At 56.4% G+C, this 22,262-nt stretch overlaps 1 protein-coding gene across 13 annotated transcripts in view; it reads right to left on the bottom strand.

Moving 5' to 3' along the window:
* Positions 1–22,262, bottom strand: part of RAPGEF1 (Rap guanine nucleotide exchange factor 1) — a 133,219-nt gene that overhangs the window by 7,187 nt on the left and 103,770 nt on the right. For 7 of the 13 annotated variants that reach the window (XM_074331230.1, XM_074331228.1, XM_074331227.1 and 4 more), the window contains 10 exons: positions 14,279–14,551; positions 13,337–13,429; positions 11,564–11,652; positions 8,989–9,100; positions 7,165–7,240; positions 4,305–4,389; positions 2,348–2,440; positions 1,263–1,448; positions 418–502; positions 183–277 (listed from right to left, as the gene is read on the bottom strand). In XM_074331230.1, coding sequence (XP_074187331.1) covers positions 183–277; positions 418–502; positions 1,263–1,448; positions 2,348–2,440; positions 4,305–4,389; positions 7,165–7,240; positions 8,989–9,100; positions 11,564–11,652; positions 13,337–13,429; positions 14,279–14,551 — 1,187 coding nt within the window. The remainder of the gene's footprint in view (positions 1–182; positions 278–417; positions 503–1,262; positions 1,449–2,347; positions 2,441–4,304; positions 4,390–7,164; positions 7,241–8,988; positions 9,101–11,563; positions 11,653–13,336; positions 13,430–14,278; positions 14,552–22,262) is intronic. The other 6 variants (XM_074331235.1, XM_074331234.1, XM_019728889.2 and 3 more) reach the window with 3 other exon arrangements.

The following is a 22,262-nucleotide window of genomic DNA, read 5'->3' on the forward strand; positions in this document are numbered from 1 at the left end:
CTAGGCGGGGGCAGCGTCATGTCAGTGTCAGCCCTGAGGCCGCTGGCCTGGCAGTGGGGAGACTGGCAATGCCCAGTGCAGGATGGAAAACTTAACACCTCGCCCTGGCCACCACCCACGGCACAGCCCGTGCAGGTGCGGCCGTGACAACTGGGGCCACGCACTGCGGCCTCCTCTCTCACCAGTAGGACATGTTGTTGAAATGCTCCGTGAACTGGGTCAAGTTGGGGCTCTTCTCCTCATTCTGCTCTTTTGCCCAAAGCAAAACCTCAGGAATCTGGAAAAGGAAGTAAACTGGATGGAGCCAGAGCCCTCTGGCTTTCCTGCGATGGTTCAGTTCCTCTCGTTCAGGGACAGGCCGCAGCGGCTCACCCGGGCCGGGGAGAGCCCTCCCCCAAGCCCCGCTCAAAGCCGTACCTCTATTTTATAAAAGAGCTCGGCATCTAGCAGTGTCAGCTGCTCGGCGATTTCATGACTGTGGAAGTCATGCAAGGTCCCCGGCCTGGAAGACAGAAGCACGAGCCGGGTGGTGAGTGGGCAGACACGGTGGGAGCTGGGCAGGCGAGCACTGCAGGCCTTGGCACCGGCTGCGGGACGGGCAGGTGCCGGCCGTGCTTCACAGCAGCAATGCAGAGGCCACCAGGCAGGTGGGTGGCCAGTCAGGAGCAGACCATGGTCCTCCCTGGGACCACGGCGGCAGCCTCCCTGTCCTGCCTCTGCCAGGTGGGTCCCTTGTGAGCCCAGGGACAGCTCGGCTGCCCAGAACTCACTGCCTGACCCCACTTCCAGGGCCCAGTGGGAACAGAGATGACACCCTATGAACGCAGGCTGAACACTCACTAACAAGGAGGTGACGAATCAACAAAGGTCTACGGCTGGGGCTAAGGGGCAGGCAACAGGGTCGGACGTGCATGCAGATTGAGGAACGTTCGGGGCTGGCTGCACAGCGGGCTGGGCGAGAGTTAACAGCTGCCGTTTTAGTGCCGGACAGAAAAGTAAGCTGACCAACCACAGCCCGAAACCCACTCGTTTGTCTCTCGTCCTGGTAAGCCCCGCATGCCCTGGTGCCCCTCTTCCTCGTCACACAACATAACGTGGAGAGGAGGCCCAGCCCCCAGGGAACCCACGGGGTTCCTGGATGCACCTTGTCCCTGGTCTGGGCAGAACCAGGACTGGAGGCTGTAGGGCTGGGAGGGGCCATGGGGACGTGGAAGGCAGAGGCAGGGGCTGGAGAAACCACCGACGGACAGCTGGCGACGCACCTGGCTGCTACCCCCCTGGCTGCCAGGGGCTGGTCGGAGTTGGCACACCGGAGCAGCTTCTTCTGGTCCACCTTGTCCAGGATGTTCTTCCGGAGCACGCGGGCCAGGCTGAGCTCCCCGCTGCACACCAAGCGGAAGACCAGTTCCATCAGCAGCTTCAAGATCTCTTCCGTCAACTCCACTAGGCTAAAGGGCCAAGGCCACAAGGTGAGGACGGGAACCCAGGACAGGAAGAGGACTGCTGCCACTGGGTCCAGAAGCCACCTCCAGATACCCAAAGGCCAGTGGTATCCATCAGCAGAGCTGGGAAACCTCTTATGGGAAGAGAGCGAGAGGAAAGGCCTTGGGACGGCTGCCTGGATCCGTACAAGTGCCAAGGGTGGGCCCACTGGTAACAAGTGACCACCATTCTCCCAGCAAACGTTTGCTGGCGCTGGACAACGCTGGGGCCTGGGCTAGGGAGGCAAGTCCAGTCCTGGAAGAGCTCCTGGGTCCATGGGGTGAGAAGTCCCCAAGAGGTCCTGGCCCCTCAGACTAGACACCCCAGAACTTCCCCTGCACAGCACTCGCCTCGCCTGGAGGTTGCACAGCTGTGCAGTCACTGTCTCAGGCTGCCCTTCCTGGATGAAGGGACTGACTCAGTCTGGTCCCCCCCAGAAGGGACTCAGGCTGGCCCCCAGAAGGGAAACGCCTTGAAGGCAGTATCTGGGAGGTTTCCTCCACAACCCGGGGGAGGGCCTGGCTGGAGGTGCATTTGTTCAATGAATGGACATGGACAGTGCCGCACATGTTAGGGGCGCGTGGAGCTGAGGAGGGCAGCAGAGGGCCCCGCCCTGGTGGCTAACAGCACGGCCCACTGTGCACTAGGCCTAAGCTATGTGCAGGAAGGGTGGGGCCCCTGGGGAAATCGGGGTGGGGCTGGGGCTGGTTTAAGGGGCCGGGTCCCTTCCCCCGAGGGGAAAGCAGGAGGGAGTGAGCTCTGTCCAGGGCTGTGGGCAGGCTCTGTGGGCACATACCCTGGGGGATACGCCGATCTCAGCAGAGACACATGCACCGGGCAGGGACCCCTAGGCACAAGCACTCACCAGAGCTCATCCACCACCCGCACCAGCACGAAGAACGTGTTCTTGCTGACGCGCTTCTTGAACGTGTCGGCGAAGGGAGAGAACTTCTCGTACGTGGGGCACGGGTTAAAGAAACAGCTGGGTCACACACACAGGGACGGGTGATGTGGGCGGGAGGGCTGCCTCCTTCCAGCTACCACTGACTGAGTGCTGTCGGGGTGCCAAGAAGCCTGGGGGCTCGGGGAAGGCACAGGGCTTGTGCAGGGTGGCAGGGCTACCAAGCAGGACTCAGCCAGACCCGACTGCTCTCCACCTTCTCCCTCCTGCAGAACCGTCCTATGCATGGCCCAGTCCTGCCCTTCTGTCGGTTCAACCCGAGGTTCCTGCCACTTCCTGAACAGCCCAGGGCTGCCCTGCTGAGCCTCGGCAGGGAGCGTTGGTCACAAACCACCCCGCCACCTCCCGGGTAGGTGCAGAGCTGTGTTCCTCCTCTCCTGACGAGTTCCCCTCCGTCTTCCCGCAGCTTCAGAGGCCCCCTGCAGCACAGAGGCTCCTTCCCCACAGCACCTGGCTCCTCCCGAGACCACGTTCCTGCCGTCCTCGTGTTAACCAACTCTCTAGACCCTCTGACTCCATCCTGCCCAGCGAGGCATGAGAGCTCAGGAGGGAGTCAGACACCAGGGACAGTCCCCAGGGCCCGCAGCACAGGGCTCACTAGCCAGCTGTGCCCAGGGTCTTGAAGCTGTAACGTTTCCATTAACACGCTGGAAGTGGCTGAGCAGGGGAGGTGCTGAGAAGCTAAGCTCTGGGGTCAGAGATGTGTGTGTGCGTGTGCGTGTGCATAGTGGCCGCTCTCTCACCAAACAGCCACATGGGTCACAGCCTCTCTGAGCCTCAGTTTCCTTAAGTACATACAGGAAACAGCATAACGGCATTGCCCGTAACGCAGTAACAACCTGGACGTAAAACAGCCACATAGCTGGTGGGGTTACAGGGGCACGAGCTTATGAGCAGCGCGCCCGACACTGGCAGGATCCCCACAAGCGTGAGTTACTGTCATTTGCGGAGCCAGGCCTGCGAGCGACTGAACCTGTGAGGCTGGAGAACCTGTCTCTGTAAACGGGGGCCATGGGGCCGGGGGAGAGCAGCCGGCAGGGTCTGGAGGGACAGGAGGCAGGTGGGGAAGCCTAGGGCTCACGGGAAGGAAGGAAGGGGAGCAGGGACTCCACACTTCCTGCCTGTGACAGCAGCTGTCCAGCAGATGGCAGTCATGGGCTGTGACACGGGGAGGTGGCCCAGTACAGGGGACCCTGGGCTGGGCCACTCTGGGAGCAGCAGCTTCAGGCTAACCTCGACAGGATGGGCAGGTTTGGACCTGACAAAGAGGCACCAAGCGTAGGGCCTTCTAGACCCCGGGTGGCCCCGAGCCATCGCTGCAGGCAGTGACATATGAAAGGGCCAGCTCGCGGGGCAGATGTGGGCAAGAGGCAGGAGCCGAGTGTGTCGTGGACGAGCTTTCTGTCCACTGCCAGGTCTGCCGGAGGCTGCCTGTCTTGGTTCCCTCAAACCCCGCACCCTTTGTACCTCCGCACCCTGCGTCAACACCCAGGAGCTCAGTCCAGAAGTGCTGACAACCTGGGGCTCTGCAGGGGCCTGTTCGTTCCTTCCCTCTCAAAGCCCGTCAGGTCTGGGTCAGAATCACCCAGTGATCACAACTCTGCCAGGCAGCACACTCTCTGTTCCAGGCACTTCACAGAATCTCACTTCAGCCCTGTCACAGACGGGCAAGAGGCTCAAAGAGGAAGGCTGGCCTGAGGTCCCAGATAGGACATGGCAGAGCAGGGCTGAGCAGCCCCACCCGCTGCCCACCACGGGGTGGCTGAGTGGGCAGGAAGACCCCACTTTCCCCTGGAGAGGAGCTGTGGAAGGAAGGCTGAGTGTGTGAGGTGTGGGCCAGGGTTGGGGGCCGGAAGGATATCTGTACTGCAGCTTCTTGATGAGCTCCTCGGGGGTGATGAAGGTCCTGTAGGTGGTTAGGAAGGCCTCGCAGTACAACACCAGGTCTAGAGGGAAGAGCAGTTGATTAGTGACGCCTGCACTGGCAGAGCACAGACGGGCAGCACGCTGCCTGCTGCAGCACGTGCCTCCCATCAGACACTGAGGGCTTCTGGTCTGTGCCAAGACTTGGTGATCCAAAGGGTCTTAGTCATCATGGGCAGAGAGAAAGTAACTCATTCGTCAGCAGGATTCTGAAGCTAAATCATAGGTATTACTTTTAGATGGCAGGGCCCAGAAACAAAAACTTGGTCATTTCCATATACGGAGACCTAAGGAAAGGTTGAAGGGGCAGAGCTCGGCACACTACTAGAACACGCAAGTGGGCATGCTCGGGTGCCAGGGAAGGGCAAGGCCAACTAGGAGGAGCCTGCCTCTGGCAGTCGGGGGCACGTGGGCTGGCAGCTCCCACTCTAGAGGGGCTGGTTCTAGCCAGGGACTCCTGACCTTTCCAGAATCACAACCGCCCCGTTTATTTGCAGTTGGGATGCACCCTCCTAACCACGTACTCTGTGACACAAAAGAAGAAGGAGAGGAGTATTTTACACGCAGGTGCTCCCCAAGGCGAACGACCTGGCCGGGCCTGTGAACGCCAGAGCTCCTCGGAGCTGGAGCTGAGGACGCAAGGCCTGATTCAGCTGCAAAGCTGTGCTCCTCGCTGCAAGGCTGGGCGCGTGTGCACACACTATGTGAATTTTCTTTTGTGGACATGGACCGCCTTCCCCTATCTTTTCTCATTCATCTCGCTGAGTGGAAAAACCTCAGGGATCCCCACTTCTGCAGCTGAGCAGTGCAGGCTTGGCTGACCTGCCTCCTGCCCCTGCCTTTGTGATCACCACCTGGGACAAAGAAGAGGAAAAGCAACACCTACCCCTGCATCTGGGGTCTGCATGGGGAGGGGTGCTCAGCTGGAAGGGCAGGTGTCATGAGGGAGGCTCAAAGGCTGGAATCACGGCCGGGTCCACCGGCATCACGTTCAGGCTTCTCCCTGGGCCCCCAAGCTCACTGTTATGTTTGGGCTTTTGTTCAGAGGGTCTGCGTAAGAAAGCAGATGGGCCCAGCACACGCCAACGCCTGCTTCTGGAAGGCTGGATCCATGCTGCACGCCTGAGCGCGGGCCTCCTAGTCCAAAGCCACCTGTGGAGCCGGCTGTGTGGCCCAGGGCTTCTGCCTCAACAACCCATCCCAGGTACAAGTGACTGGTTCCCGGGAGCCTCAGACTCTGCATAAAATCAGGCAGAAGCCAGCTGCCCACAGACACCCTCTGCCAGGCAATCGGCACAGACTAGAGGTTCTCGGGCTGCCCTGACGCGGGGCGCCCTCTGCCCTTGGCTACAGCTGGCTGCTCCTGGCAGGACAACGGAATTCACTGCTCAGAGCCGAGGAATGGAGCCAGCTACCATTTCAGCCCTTTACCTTTGGGTAAAAATGAAAACCGTTCCTAGTGGCCGGCTGAGGCCGGAGCTCTGACCTGGCCGGCACAGAGGACGGTTTACTGCAGAGAAGTAGAGCAATGGCTGCTGTAAGGCTGAGAGGCGCACTTCCCATGTGCAGGCATGGTTCACGTTAGCTCATTCCCTCCACACCCACTGGGCACTGTGAACCCCCAAAAGCTGGGTCACGGGGGCTGAGGAGCGAGGCTTGGGCCAGTGGCCGCCCGAGCCTGCGAATGGCACAGCCGGAGTTCCACCTCAAAGTCTCCAGGACTGGGCTCTGCCCCGGGCAGACAACACCAGGGGTGAAGAAACCCTGGATGGCAAGGCAATGGTTGTGGTGCGTTTGTGGGAGCCATTTCTTCTTTTTCTCTATTTTTCCAATTTTCTGCAACGTAAACATTATTTTTGTACTACTTTCCTAATTTAAAAATTCCCAGAATCATTCTGTGTAACATACTTCGGGGAATTTGCTGTAAAAACATAGGTACTTGGTGACTTATAAAAATGAAAATTTGTGGTGTAGGGTTTCAAGATTGGGGTGTTTTAACTCCTTGCACACCTTACTTTAACACTGCTGCTATTACACTATCCTTTTAATAATTTTTAAAATGTGAAAAGCAGTGTGGCGAGAGGCCTGGTCCAGCTGTGGGGCGCGAGCACTGCCCCTGTCCTGTCCGAGGTCCCGGGCACCTTCTTCCCAGTCTCGTTGCCCTTGCAGAACACCACTTGGAACAACAGCTCTTCTGATAGCTCAGCGTCCCCCAATAGGAGGGTCCCCGCTTCTGCAGACCCTCAGAGGATCAGGACACTGAGGGTAGAGAACCCTGGCCCGTGATGGCGACGCCCCTGCTGTACGACTGAAGGCTCCTGGAGAGAACACACGCTCCCCAGGCGTCTCCCAGGGGAGTGCATGAATGGAGCCCACCCAGCAGTCTGGAGGGAGTCCTGGCTCGGACACCAGGAAAAGCACAGAAGGCTGCCCGCGAGGTCTCTTACTACCACTACTAATGCGTCATTGCTCGGGGGGCATCTGCAGAGCCCGCTAGGTGCCGACTCTGCCCTGGAAACTTGCCCCCCCCACGAGCTGTGGGTCCCGGGGGTCATCACCACCTTGCACCAACAGAGGACACTCGCCGAGGGGGCCGAGAAGCAGAGGCCTGGCTCTGAACAAGGCTCACTGGTCCCCGAGGGTGGGCTTTCCCTATGTGACCCAGCAGCACCGCCGTCTGACCTGCTAAGGGCTGGTGGAGAGGACAGAATAGGACAGGGGAGAGGAGAGGACACGAGAGGGCGGGGCGGGGGGGGACTTCTGACACAGACGAGGCCACTGCGAGGGCCCTGCCATACCTTTCCTGTCCGTCTCCGTGGCGTGGACCAGTAAGATATCCCCAGACCCCCCACGGACGTCTGGCCCGTCGTCACCCTGCAATGACAGTAGCACAGGAGGGCATGAGGCAGCACGTGGCTGTGAGAAGTCGCTTTCCGAAGTCACCGGCAGGGGTGAGACGACAAAGACCTGCCCGCAGAGGTCTCAGGCCCCCTTTCCCTGTGCTCTCTGAGCCCGGGAACGGCGTGGCCGAGTTGCCAAGGCCGGGCATGCCCGTCCAGCCTGCCCACCGCTCCGTGCTCGGCAGACAGGCACGGAGCGGAACTCATCCGGGAGGTGGGTGGCCCAGGGGCTGCCACACACCAGGGGCGCCAGAGCAGTGCTGAGGACACAACTAGGTCAGGGGACACGGCATCATTCCTGTTCCCGTTCACCAACCCGTGGGTCAGAGGCATGAGGAGGGAAGTTCTCAGACTGGGGCCAGTGGGACCCGTGGGACCCGTGGGGGGCAGGCAGGTCCGCCAGCAGTGTCTCCCAGGTAACCGGGGCAGCAGGACGGTCTCCAAGCACGTTCATGTTCCTAAAACTGCAGCAAGCTGCCCTCAGATTACATCTGTTTCCTCAGGTGGAAGGACAGGTCACTTGTAATGTCACAGGTCCTTCCAGGGAGCCCTTCTTAGAGGACTGTGAAGTGTCACAAAGACATTTAATTTTACCTTACTCTGCTTCTATGACCAACGACTGCTGCCTGCCACTTAAGGAAAAAGCCTTATTTCTGTGGGCAAACAGAGGATTTAACCCACATGTCTAGCTTGGAGCCCAAAAGAGCTGTCACCAGGGCCACTAGGGCCCAGAGTGGAAGCCCAGGCCACAGAGCACCAAGGCCTGGCCAGGGGCCCCAATACCCCCTGGTCCATGATTCTGAAGGGCACACATCCAGGGACGGTGAACCTGCTCGGTCTACAGCCCTCATTCTTGCAGACACACCTGCCTCTCCAGGGCCTCAGTGTTCGCCATCGTCCTGAACACCTGGGATTTCCAGGTATGAGGGGGGTGGTCACCTATGCCCATGACCTGATTTTTCAGAAGAAATTTTTGGCACAGGTATGAACCCTCACCTCCCTCTGCACCAGAGCCAAATGCCCCCAGCCCTGCCTCCTTGGCTCCACCCGGCCCAGCAGTGCACCAAGGGCAGTGTCTGCCTGCTTGTCCGTGCATCTGTGTGTGCTGCCATCGAGTTGGGGCCCAGGAACGGTCACTTCCATCTTATTAAGCTACTCCTCTGTGTTTCCAGAACTGCACGGAAGAGGGAGGCGAAAGGCTCTCTCAAGTTAGCGCCTCTTTCATTTGACAAGCTTGGGTGGTGTCTTTACCGAGAGGCTCTCTCAACAAGGACGGGGGAAGCCTGAAATCCTCATCAGCTGTGTGTCCCCTGCTGAGACCGCGGTGCGGCTCTCCTACCAGCAACAACACAATAACGTGTGGTGCTCATGAGGGCCCCGCACACACAGGCCGGGCGCTGAGAACCTTCCGTGGGTTTCGTTCTCACAAACCATCCATCTGGAGCTTAGAGACATTCTGTCACTTGCCCATGATCACTCGCTGGCCGTATCACAGAAGGGGACAGTACACCTTCTCCTGGAACTCATCCACGCGTCCAGGACCTTATAGCACCTGGTGGCACCGGCGGTGGGCCAGGACAAATAGCGTGGCAGGCGGCTGGAGGGCCAGAGCCTCACTGGGGTCTTTCTGCTTGACACACGTCAAGGCCACCTCTCCCTCGAAGCCCCCTCACCCTCACTGTGGGTCAGACTCTGCAAAATTAAGGCCTGCGAAGGGCTTACCTCTTGCTTGAGTGTCAGCCTTGCCATGATTTCGTTGTGGTCGATGAGGGACAGCTCGTCCACTTCCTCCTCCGACGGGGCTGATTCTGGAGCATCTGGTGACTTCGACGCCCTGGAGGGAGAAGTGGTTTGTGTTGCAAGTGGAGGCCCTGGAGGCTGGGACAGTGCAGCCCTGTGCATGGGACCTGCCTGTCAGAACTGTGCCCCTGAGCAAGGCCGCCTGTCACAGCTGCAGTGTCAAGCCCCCACCCCGGGAGGCCTCAGCCATGGCCGGAAGCCAGAAGGACTGGATTTCTAGCTCTGCTACTGATGAGCTGTGTGACCTCAGGACATTTCCTGTTCTCTCTGGACAATCCATCTGTAAACTGAAGGGATTAAGCAAAAAGATCAAGAAGGTGCCCCTGAGCTACTGAAGTAACTAATGGTCTCAGTCACTCTGTCAAAGCCCGCGGCATGTCCAGCCAGTTCTCAAGGAGGGGCAGCAACAGGCAGGCCGGGCGGGAGAGCGAGTTCCGCAAGACTTTGCCAAGGCCACCTCTCCATGGGACTGAGGAGAAGCATGAACCCAGCCGGCCGGCCCTCGTCCCAGGGGCACTGGTCCAGCAGGAGAGACCGACGTTGAAACAAGCTGGGGGCCCGGCCTCGTCTGAAGCGCAGGGAAGCCCCCTGACGACAGGACAGACAAGCTGAGACTGAAGAGCTGAGCAGGAGTTTGCCAGTGAAGGGGGAGGAGAGAACCCCCCAACAGAGGGAGAATGTGGGCGGCAGGGGCATTCCAGGGGCAGACGGGTGCCGGGTCTGCAGCCACCTTCCTTTCCCCTGGAGTTTTCTCCCATATTCCGATTTATATTTATGAATCTCATGATGGATCCTCAGAGGCATTGGCCGCGCTTATGGTGACAGGCCATATTTTTAACCCTAAGTATCTAAGCCATAGAAGTTTGTGTCTTCAGTGAGACCACACAGATGGGCCAGAGCACAACCATGCGCGCGTGGTCCTGGGAAGAACCGTCATCAATGTCCAGTCTGTGGTTTGGCTTTTATGGAAAGAGAACATCCCCTGACTATTTCTAACCAGCCAATGTGGTCATCCTGCGCTTCTGCACAAGGGCCATCGGGAACTGAAAATGGCACTCTTGGGCCCAGGGCAGCTAGAGAAGGATCCAGGAGCTGCCGATGCCTGGCACAGACACCCGTTGCCACTAGGTGTTAAACTAGAAAACCTACCGTGTTTCCCCGAAAATAAGACCTAGCTCAACAATCAGCTCTAATGTGTCTTTTGGAGCAGAAATTTCACTTATAGTAAAATAAGACTGGTTTTTATATAATTAATATAACAATATAATATAATACCGGGTCTTATTTTAATATAACATAAAACCAGGTCTTATATTAATTGTTGCTCCAAAAGACACATTAGAGCTGACTGTCTGGCTAGGTCTTATTTTCAGGGCAACATAGTATCACCCTTGCTTAAGACTTGGGGAAACCCTGGCTGGCAGACGACTTAGACGGACGCAACGTGGAGCACACGAGCAGTGGCCCAGAGCAGGCCGGGGGCGGCCATCGGTAGCAGGCCCCCAGAAATGCTTTCCAAGTTTTCTCTACCGTCTCCCGCTGTTTTTCCCGCCTCTTCCACCACTTATACTGGGGCCTGACAATGACAACTGGCTCTGGTGTAGCTTTGCGCCCAGGACCCCAGAGGTAGCTGAACATCGGCCTAAAGAGGGAGGAGAAGCTTCATTTCACAAAGAAGGTGACGCCATCGTGAAGGTGCAGGTGACAACGCCCATTTGCAGGTCCGACACGTTACGTTTCTAAGGGGGTAGTAGAGGAATTTACTGCCTATTTCTCCACCTGGTCAGGTTTGACTTATGCTAACACTGGAAAATGTTACAAGAGATTAAAGAGACACACAACTAAAGGCAATGATGACTCCTGAATGATCGTGGTTCTAATAAAATAAGCTATAAAGAACATTTTAGGGAGAATTAGGGAATTGATATGAGGGAATTGGTTATTCATTTTCTTAGGTGTGATAATGGAATTGTAATCAGGTAGGCTTTTAAAATCTTTTAGGAGGCATGCTGGAGTATTTAGGGACCGAGGGTCACATCTGTAACTTACTTTCAAATGGTTTAAGAACACAATATACACGTGTCTCTAGAAACTCACAAAAGAAGTTTTTTTCCGGGGGAGAATATTTAACACTTCCTCATTGCACTTGAACTTGGAAGAGATTGGCCTAGGATTTGAAAAAGAACAGACTGTTGTGGGCAATTTGTAAGGTGGATATATGTGTGCAGATAATCAAGAAGTAAAGGCAGACTGTCTGCTAGAACGAAGGCCTTTGAGGGGTGTGTTATGAGTGATTTTTTCTGTTTACTCGCACTTTTCTGTACTTTCCACATTTTCTACCCTGAGCATGCATAATTTTGAGACTCAGCAGAAAGGAAAGAGCGTGGGCATAAGGCACCAGCAGGCCTGGCGTGCTGGCTGGCAGGGCAACCCAGGCTGTTCCCACCAGGTGGACCCACTACTTTCAGCGTGCTGGCCCCATTGGGTCACCTCCTACCTTTCTCCGCCGTCCCTGCTTTCCTTCCCAGGTGCACTGCTGACCGAAGAGGGGTCTCTGGGATGTCCGTCTTTCACAGCTGGTGATTCCTAAAACGAGAAGTCGGTGCTGGGTCTGTAACAGGCGCCACGCTGAGGCTGGTGTGCTTTCCCAGTACTCCTGACTATGAGTGGCTTTGGAGCGGAAGTTCCTACGGAGCGATCCAAGATGTGAACAAGCTACCCACGAACGTGGTTCATCACACAGAAAGCACAAGGCCCTCTTCAGACTAGCATCTTGCCTCTGGGAAGAGTAACAGCTGCCAACCGAGATGAAGCCATACTAGCCGCCTCCTGGAAGAAAGAACATCCCAGGCGCTGCCACTCTGCAAACTGGCTCGGCCCTGTGCTATGGGCCTTGCACGCACGCCTCTTCTCGCCTGGCTCACACCGAAACCCTAGCCGTTAACTGGCATTGTGTCCATTCACACACAGAGAGACAGAGGCTGCGAGAAGCAAAGGGCCCTGCCCAAGAACACACAGCTACAAGGCTGCAGCCTCGACTCACACCAGGTGTCTACCTCCCAAGGCTGTGTCCTTAACCACTGGGCCTATAGGTGGGCAGCAGACCTTTGGGACTTCCTAGTAAAAACATTCGTCACAGCTGCAGGGCTCGGCAGCCTCGCAGTTATGCTTCCAAAGGGTCCGGCTGCTCATGTGCAGAAGTGCAACCTCCCTCTTTTCCGGCGGCCTCACTTCTTCCTGCGGACCTGGGCCCACCCCACTGGGTGACAACACGGCGCTCTGACATCCCTGGTCTGCCACCAAGGCCACGACGGGCAATGAGGGCAGCAAGAATACGTGGGCCGTCGTCATGGAGTGTCTGAAGTGACGCGGTCAGCACTGACCATGATCACGGGCACGGGGGGGTCATGGGTGGCCAGCCCAGGACACACGTGAGTGTGCGGAGGCTAAAGTGGATGTTTCCGGGGGCAGAAGTGACCAGAGGGCACAGGGGAGGTGGGAGCTCCAGGGGAGAAACAGCTCAGCTCCCCCACACTGCCTCAGATCCCACTGGAGCGAGGCCCTCGTCCCACAACATGCAAACACCTGAAGTGGGTCTTGTCAAGGACCCTGTGGGCACCCCCTTGGGGGGCCGTCTTAACAGCACTGACCACGCTGCTCACGGGCCGGGCTCTTCGAGTTGATCACCAGGGAGGATCACCTCAAGACATGTCCCGTCCCGCTCAGGAGGGCGGGGGGGGGGGTTGTTTTTGAAGCTTTTGAACTTGCTCACGTTTTGCTGCAGCAAAACCCAGAAAGCTGACTGCTCGGCTGCTGAGCCTCGACTGTCACCCAGCAGTACACAAGGGTGACAGTGTCAGGTAGTTGTCCCCATCTCAGGAGGGAGGGGCTAGCTGCACTCACAGCTTCCTGGCAAGCAGTTAGCAGAGGGACGGAGGGCATGCTGGGGAGGGGGCAGGAGGACGGGTGCCAGCACCAGAAGAGGGGGCAGGGCGGACCCCGGAAAGCACGCCATACACGGCCAGGCCACCAGCAGGCTGCTCCCTACATGTCCAGAAGACCCGTCGGCCAGGCACACGAGCGCCCCACACACCGAAGCAAAAGCCAAGGGAAGACCGCCACCAGAAGCCATGTCCTCTCCCTGCGGAGCCGAGCTGGCTCTGGTCAGGCTGCGGGGCCCAGTCTGCTAGTGACTGGGAGGCTCAGGCAGACGAGCTGGGCTGAGCCCTGCCGCAGGCCACACGCACCAGGCAGCCCCGAGCTTACTTACTCCTCGAGACTCAGCCAGCTCCTCGCTGCTCTGGCCAGAGGAGTACAGACTGACGTATTCACCCTCACCAGCCTCCTCACTGGCGTTTTCACTCTGGGGGAGACAGGATAAGAGGAAAGGTACATGTGACAGGCCCTCCCACAGCCCTTACGGCTCAGAGACCAGGACGTGCCCCTCATGAGAAAGGGAAGCCGGCGATGGACGGACGGTGTGTACTCGCTTCTGCTGGGCAGCCCTGCCCAGGATCAGAGAACAAAGCCGCCTTGGCCACCTCTTGCTGTGTTCCCGGGGACCTACGGTTCCTGCTGCATCTTCTCCAAGATGTCCAGGACCATCCAAACTGTCCTGGGGAGGCACACTCCTCCCCGCTCTGCTGTAGGGGGACTGTGGGGTCCCCAGCATGGTGGGAGGCAACCGTGGAGGGAAAGAAGCGACACATCAAGACCTGCTTGCCTGCATCTGCTCTGGCCCACCCACTGTCCTTGTTCACTCCGACCTGCTAGGCAGCACTTCCCTGGCTCGGATGGAGGTCTGCAGTCAGCTTAGCGGGCGGGAAAGCAGGCCCCGCGTCCTCAGCACCGCACGCAACTACACACGCAACTGCCTTGGATCTCTGTACCTTCTCTGAAACCACCGACCAAACAGAAAACTCGCAGCATTTTCTCTTATGTTTACGGGAACTGAGTCTCTAAATGGTCACCAATCCACTTGTGGACACTCAGAACCCTGGTTTGTTGGGAAGTTTGCACAGCAGGTTTCATTTCTGTCTGGGAACAGGTGGGCTACCGCTTCCCACTTCACCCTGTGACCTTCCACAGACCCCAACCCATCCATGCTGCTGATGGGCGCAGGCCAGCAACAGACCTGCCAACCGGGGAAGGGAGGAGCTTTCTCCAAACGTGCAGCCCCACATGCAGGGGGGTGCGTGTGCTGAGTTCTCACCGAAGGCGTCTGGGGCGAGTCAGTGAAAGAGGTTTCGGAAGCAAGGCAGACAGAGTTCCCATGCAAGCTGCTCTCCTGAGAAGATGAAAGAGGCCCGTCCACGGTGCTGGGAGGCGGCCTGGCTACGGCGGGCACCGCTAAGTCAGAGCTCTGAGACTGGTGGACAGGTGGGAAATGTGGAGAGGAAGAGGAGGTAGACGGAAGGAAAGGTTGAACGGAAGCTTGGTTGTGAGGCACGAAATCCTGGGAGTAGGACCTAAACACAGATTTATACTACAGAATCAAAGTGGAGAACAAACACAAAACAATAGGATGGGAAGAAGAAAACAGACAAAAGAAAAATGATTAGATTAACTGAGCCGAGCTCTGACAGGCTGTTCACAGTAATTGTACCAAGGGCCGCTGACGGGCCAAACCGACCTTCTGGCTCAGGTCCCCGGCCCGGACGCACCCTTGAGAATGCCTGAGGACGGGCTGGTGTCACCCTCACTGTCTGCAGAGAAGGCTGCCCCCAAAGGAGAGCACGCTGCACGCACCGTCACACAAGCCAGTCTGTCTGTGCCTTTTGTCTTTTCAGGATCCTTGTGGCTAAATTCAACATGTACGGTCAGACACCTGGACATATTTACTCGTAATGAACCTTCTAGGTAAAACTCTTTGGATTTACTCCTTGAAAGCCAAACACTACAGCCTCTGAAACACTGCAATCCACCTCAAATCCTTTTGGAAGGGAAGGGCATAAGCCTTAAGAATTGTCAGAAGTGTGCTATCCCAACACTACAAATTTCTTTGAGTTCGTTTCCCTTCCTGACCAATCTTTTGGTTGTTTTCTTACTTTTTAAAATAAACAAAGTGATCTTGCAATGCCTCTTATGTCCCCATGGAGCCCCCAAGTCTGAGATGTGACCATGCGCACCCACAGTCCTCGGAGCCAGCCAGCACCCCCGGGCCTGAGCTCTGCTGAGAGGGACGAACAGAGGATCTCTGAGACCACTGGTCACCAGGCTAATATGACATGTCACCACGTCCCGCAAAGGGCCTGCCAGCACGCTGCTGTCCCAGGGAAATGGGAGAGGAACATGTGGAAGGGACCACGTTGGAAGTCCTTGCCAGGCTCATTTGCCAACGAAGGATGCCAGAAGCTGACCAAGGTCAAAGGAACACAAACGTGCACATCACTTAGGCAAATGTTCTCTGCATTTTGGCATAGGATTTTTAGAACCTACAGACAAGGAAGAGGAGGAAGAAACGAAATTTAAATGAACTCTTTCCGTGGTTTTTCAAAGCTACACTTGAACCTGGACGGAAGCTGGGGCGGCTCCAGGCACAGGGAAGCTCTCCCTCTGCCCTGCCGGGCCCCTCGCTGCACCGACGGGTTGCAGGGTCTTTCTCCCTCCTCGGGAGGCCACGGCCCCCTTACCCACCGTGAGCTCCAGTGCCTGCTGGTTTGTATCCCAGACACCGGTCCTAGGTACCTACTCATTCTTACACGTTTTATTTCCCCACCTAATTCACAAACTCAAGGCCAACCCTGGTACAGTCAAATGAATTAGTAGAAGTGCCATGTGTGTTTGACCAACTGACACTAAAGACTTCAATTCTTGCTGGAAGTGAATTTCTGTTCACACGCCTTCTTTCTAGAGAAGGTAGCTGAGAGGACCACTGGCTCAGCACCCCAGCTCCGCTGCTCTCGGTCCAGTGGCTGTGGAGACTGAGTGTTAGTGCCCTCAAGAGGCTCGAGAGAGAGAGGCTGGCCCTTCTGCCAGGTGAGGTTACAATGCAAAGTCTGAGACACGGAAGGGGGCCCCGATCCGACCCTGCTGGCACCCTGACCTTGGACTTGTAGCCTCCAGAACTGAGATAAAATTTCTGTTGTTTATTAGCCACCCAGTCTTTTGTTCTAGCAGCCAGGATGGACTCAGTCCAAGGCCAACTCTTTCTAGAGTCCTGATGCTGGCCCCATTGACGCCCTCCCCGTCATCTCTCTTAGCACGGAAGCAGGCCCTACAGTAACTGAGCCCCCCCCCCCACATACATGGTTCCTGTGTGTAATCACAAGAGACACTAAGCTCGGTAGGATCTCCCTAACTGATCACATGGCGTTTTAAACAGGTTTAGATTTGACAAGTTCAGGGTGGTGGGCTCCCACGCTGTGGGGGCCTTTCCTGGGAGCTGGCACAAGGGCAGTCGCTAAGAGGGCACATTTTCAAGTCACACAGACCTGACCTCTCTCTTTCTACTCCTGTGAACCTGGGCAAGGGACTTAAAGTTCTCGAACCTCAGTTTCTTCCCCTTTAAAACGGGGATGAAAACAGCAGCACTTCTGTCCCAGGCTGTGTGTGGATTTAATGGTGATGCCTGGTGAGTCCTGGGCACAGCACTGGCATGTGACAAGCACTGCCATCCGTGTCAGCATCCTCCCTTGCCCTTCCAAATTGGTATCTGGCAACTACTCCACACAACAAGAGCTGAGGCATTTAATAGGAGTCTAATACATATTTACAAATGAAAGAATCCTTAGGAATGGCTTCTAATCATTATGATAGAAGTGCCCAGAATCCTGTCTGATCATGGCAGCGTGTCGGTGTTGAGTGTGGAAGGTAACAGACAAGCTTCACCCACTCCGCTCGGGGCAGGGCCACAATGGGTAACCGGGAAGGAGGCTCAGGGACGCCACCAGGGGCAGCCACCAAGGAGAAGGGAAGGAGGTCGGGCTCCTCCTGGACAAAGCGGCTCGGCTGCCCCGCCCTTCCCCTCCCTCCCGCTCTCCTCCCTCAGGGGCTCCAAGCCTGGGAGCAGTGCTGGTATTCAAGTTATGCAGTCAGTCCTTCGTGCTGGGACAAGAGCCAAGCTTGAAAAAGTACCTTCGAGGGGGTGGGGAGACGCAAGGGACTGCTCTCTAATCACCAGAAAGCTCGGTGCCTCTCCAGCCGCTGCAGTCGCTCTGCAGATGGGAGGGCCACATCGGGGCTCATTATCATCCCATTGTCAACAAGTCTGGTCTCTATTGCTTCCCCAGAGAAATATTTCCAGGCCCTTTAAGATCATATTTATTCATACGAGCAGGGAGAAAGGCAGAGTTGGCCACTGAACAGAAAGCCAACTTCAGCAGAGCCTGGAGTTTATTTTAAGATCTGGCTGATGCCCGGCTGTGCCTCTGACAGAGCGGCTGCACTCTCCGCAGCAGGAATTTCTATTTATAGCCAGAGAAGGACTGTTTGGGCTGAGGATTTTATAATAAGAGGAGCTGCCTGTCTGGAGACTGCCGGTTTCTGCAAAAGACCTGGGAGTGCCAGAGCAAGCTCCTGAGAAGGAGAGCAGGCAGGAGAGGGGTGCGTTGCCCCCAGTGTCAACCCCGACCACACCATCCAAGTGCCACCGAGGGCTGTCTCATGGTGATGACAGTGACAGCCACTCTTACTGAGTGCTGCCTGCGGTCAGATGAGGGGCCAGGGGTGCTGCATGAATCATGTCATGTAATCGACACGAAGTGCTGTGATGATGCTTATTGCAAAGATGGAGACACAGGCTGCAAGGGCAGGCCACGTGTCTGGGAGCCCACGGCTCAGCTCCTAGGAGGTGGTGTGGGGATGGCCTGTCTCACACTCAGTGAGGGTTCTGAGCATGTGACCGTCCCTAACCATGCCATCCCACAGCTCTGCAGGAGACAGCTGAATTCCGCTCGGAGACCTCCTCAGCTGAGTGTTCTGTGCCGACCAGCGTGCAGAGGGCTGTGAGCTGAGGCCTGATATACTACAAAGCCAGGGATGCAGAGAAGACCTGCCTCATGACACACGCTGGAACCTGCAACCCACCCTTGAAAACACACACCTGAAAGAACCGCCAGGTCTTCCGGGAGTTAAGGATGAGTAAGCCCGACGACCCTGTATGTTAGTGTGCGGCCATTCACACGCTAAAAAGCAAAGGCACCCAAAGCTGGTCAGGCACCCGTTTTCAGACACTTTCTCTCCATTATATTCCTGGCAAGAAACATGACGAGGGACGGGCCCTGCACTGTGCTGGCAAGAAAGCAGATCTTTAAATGAAACACTGCTTCACTACAGCATTCCATTCCACTGGATTCCTCTGATTACCAGGAAGACTGGAGTGCCCGAGGAGGCAGGCGGCGTGCCAGCAGCTGCGGGCTAGGGCCACGGCCCAAGGACCCTGATCGGAAGGGCTGCTCCGTGGTGACCTGAGCTCCAAGCTATGAGAACCTTCCACACTGCCAAGGGCAGGGAGACGCAGACATTTGCGTGAATGGACTCGCTGTCGTGGTGAAGTGTTTGGGAAGAACAGAAGTTGCCAGAGAACCATCATTACTGCTACTCTTAGCTCAAGCGAGGCTTATGGCTTCAGTGTTCTTGGACGCTACTTAGAAAAACAGGTAAGTTATTGGACAGCTGGTTTTCGGGCTTAAATTTTTATCCATCATTTGTGAGAAAACACACATGATGTTAAGGGACGCTGTTGTTCTAGTGTGGTTTGGGTTTCCTTCCCCTGCGGAGATGCACTGGGACCACAGCTCCGCACCGGTCCTGGGCTCGGAGGGGGTTGCCACTGCCAGCAGGCGGGGCCTGAGTTCCGGCTCTGGGAAGGAAGGCGGCCTTCGAGCTGCTGCACAGCACTCCACACTGTCTCTGGGGAGGGAAGGTCTGGACACAGGCACGTCTGATCTGGATCCCAGAGATGGGACATCATCACTCCTGGGTCCCCAGGAAGGACTCTCGAAGACACTGTCACTCCACGCGGCAATCTGGAGAAAAGGCTGTTGGCTTTGCCGCCTCTCTCCTTCCTGGTCCCAAAGAACTATGTTTATGAAAGCCATCCTTTGGGTCTCAGCTAGGCCCAGAGGCACCTTCCTTTTCTGACGCACATAACAAAATAGATTTTACGTAAATGTTGGAAGATGACTTTCCAAAGCCAAGTGGCGGTTCTGAGGCTGAAGCAGCAAACGCCTGCCCTGACGTCCTTGCACCCCTGGCAGGGGAGGCGCTTCGGGCAGTCCTTTTGTGTGCACGATGAGAGCGTTCATCTTACAAAGAAAGGCAACAGCAGCATCACGCTGGGTCCGAAACATTTCTTTCTAAATAAACTTCTTGGTGGAGTCTCTCTTTTAAAACCACTTGAGCATTCTAACGTGTATTTCGTAACAAAGGATGTGAAAGAACAAAAATGTGCGTGGCAGGATTTTAGGAAGTAGGACAGGTAAAAGCAGACATTACTCTTCTTCTCATGTGATGTCTTTTCACAACATAGATCACAGGATCTTCCTTGAAAACACGACATTTTTGGCCAATGGTTCCACGGCGAATTATACTCCTGCAAAAACCTACAGCTCACTGCGAGGCGCTCTGTGGAGTCACTAATTGCTGACCTTAACAGCATCAACTCTTTATAGAAAGACTTACTCCAGATTAAAAAATGATTTGAATTTAGTTCTAGAAATCGGACTGGACTATTTTTATTTTTACTCAGTTTGGATTTCAACAGCATGACAGGGACTCTAATTTACACTTATTCTTAGAACTCTATTTAGAGCCCGTAGCTACCCTGTGTCAGAGCTCGAAGGCAAAAGCACGCCTCTCGACGGCTGGCTTGTGTGGACTCTTCTTTCACCTAGCCTTCCCCGGTCCCAGTACTGATTTATGGGCAATAAAGCACTTCCTAAAGGCCAACCTACCACTCTTTTTCACCATGGGGTTCCGGATTCCAACCATAGCTCTTAAGATGCTGAACAAATGGTTCAGCGTCTCTATTCTGGTTTGTCCGTCTCTGGAGCGGGGGAAGAAGCATCCCATCACAGGGCAGTGGGAAGGGCCCTTGACAAGCAGACAGGTAGCTTGAAAACACGAATGTGTGTGGACAGCACCCTAACCTTCATGTCACCACAGGACCCTCACAAGGACCTGACCAGCTGGACTGTCCTGGCTGGAGCCAGAAGTACACCTGGAGCATTCCTGTGTCTGAAGCTGGGCTGACAGCACTGACCACCTGAGATGCCACGAGCATCAACAGAGGAGCCAGGAAGTCTTCAGAAGTGAGCGCAGAAGGGGAGTCACTGCTTGCCTTGCGAACCCCCAACGCGTGGACCTTGAGTCCTGCCTCCTTTCATGGCCCTCGCTGGCTGCAACAGGCCAGACCAGCTCGCCCCTGGGCTCAGGCGGTAAACATCTCCTCAGGGCCGGGGATTCCTACAAAGGCAGGCTCTACACTCTCCCCTGAGGGTCCTGGAAGCCCAGGAGGGGTGCTGGTCTGCTGATACGTCCTTCTGCAAGGCCGTGTCAAGGCTCAAAGTGAGATCGGATGCGGATGTCACACTGTAGAGGCAGAGTTGGCCTCCCAGGCACCCTGGGTCAGGTAGGAAGGTCGGAAAGGCAGAGGGCAGACAATACAACACCAAGGAACCCAGCAGACAGCAACTGCTTGTGAAGCTCTCGGGCCAGACAGCCCACAGCCACAACCTCCTGGGTCAGCAGAGAAGGCAAATGAGGAAGAAACAGACTTCTTGGTGACAGCCTGGGACCAGTGCGTCTGACTCATGGTAACGGAGAGACTGTCATGTGACGCGTCACCATCAGGCTGTTCCTACGAGACGCTGGGGAGCAGGGAAAGATGGGTGCCATGATGGGGCAGAGGGCCCGGGCTAGAGCTCCCTGCTCTCTGCTTTCGGGTGAAGCCAGATCCTCCGGGTCAGTTCAGTGTCACAGAGCACATGCCACCTGCTGGCTCGGCGCCAAGATATGTGCCCAGGCTACAAGCGTATAAAAAGGCCAGTCCCTGCCCTTCCAGGACTTACAACCTTGAGAAAAAGAACCTGGACATTACAAAAGAAAGAGAGAAACCACCTCCTAATGTGATAATACTGTTCTAACACCTCCCTTTTTAGTAAATGCTGGTTGTGCGTCTTGTACTACATTACATTTTTTACATGTGTTTTCCCTTTAATCCCCACAATTTCATGCCCCCCCCGGATAGATGAAGAAATGGAGGCCTAGTGAGTAGGGGCTGGCATGCTGAGGTCCACACAGCAAGTAAGGAGAAAACACATGTGGAAAAGGATGGGCGACGCCAGGGAGGCAGGGCCAGAAGAGAGAAGCACAGGGTGTAGGAGTGACGAGGGGGCAGAGCCAGGAGAAAGTAGAGGGTCCACACGTCCTGGGCACAGGGATGGGTGGGCAGGAGACTGGGGCGAATGCTGGACCTGGTTCTGCACTGACAAGGTGACACTTCCGTCTAACTGTAGTGCTTAGAAGGGGAAGGAGGGGAACTGGCGCTGGTGGCAGGAGGGCCAGGAAGGAGGCCACTGCGACAGTGCCGGGGCCGCAGGGAGTGGCCACGGGCTGGAGAGAAGCGGGCCAGCTCAGGGTGTGGTGACGGGTGTGTGTGTCACGTGGAAAGGTGGTGTGCGTGCCGGCGGGGGAGGAAAGACAAGACGACACCTCGTTTCTTGCTTGGGCAACTCGTGATGGCGGAAACACAGAAATTACAGGTACGGGAGCAGAGGGGTGTGGCCAGATGAGCCCAAACGAACACCGACTGAGCACCTGTCACGTGAGGCGTGTGGGGATGGCTTCCTTGTGCCAGGGAGCCCAGAGCCCAGCGAGGAGACACCAACCTGTAGACTATACTCTGGGCAGAAGCTGCGAGTCTGCGACTTCAAGTGATCGGAAACACCCACACGATGGCCACACGATGCCCGAACCATAGGCGGCCGAGGACAAACGTCAGCAGTGCACTGGGGTGGGGGCGGGGGGACTCAGAGGCCCCCACACTCGATGGCAGCACAGCCCTTGCATTCCTGATGCTTAGCGGACGGCCAGGCAGGCCGATGGCACACAGTCCCGCCAAGAGAGATGCAGCCCAGAGCCACCAGTGGTGCCCAGGGACACGCCTCTCCAAGAGAGCTGGCTCTAACCAGGGCAGGAAACCGGTGTGAAGATGACATCAAGAAGCAAGGGACAGGGACAAGGAAAGTGGGGGT

Source organism: Rhinolophus sinicus, linkage group LG04, assembly GCF_036562045.2.
Source record: "Rhinolophus sinicus isolate RSC01 linkage group LG04, ASM3656204v1, whole genome shotgun sequence".
Lineage (NCBI taxonomy): Eukaryota > Metazoa > Chordata > Mammalia > Chiroptera > Rhinolophidae > Rhinolophus > Rhinolophus sinicus.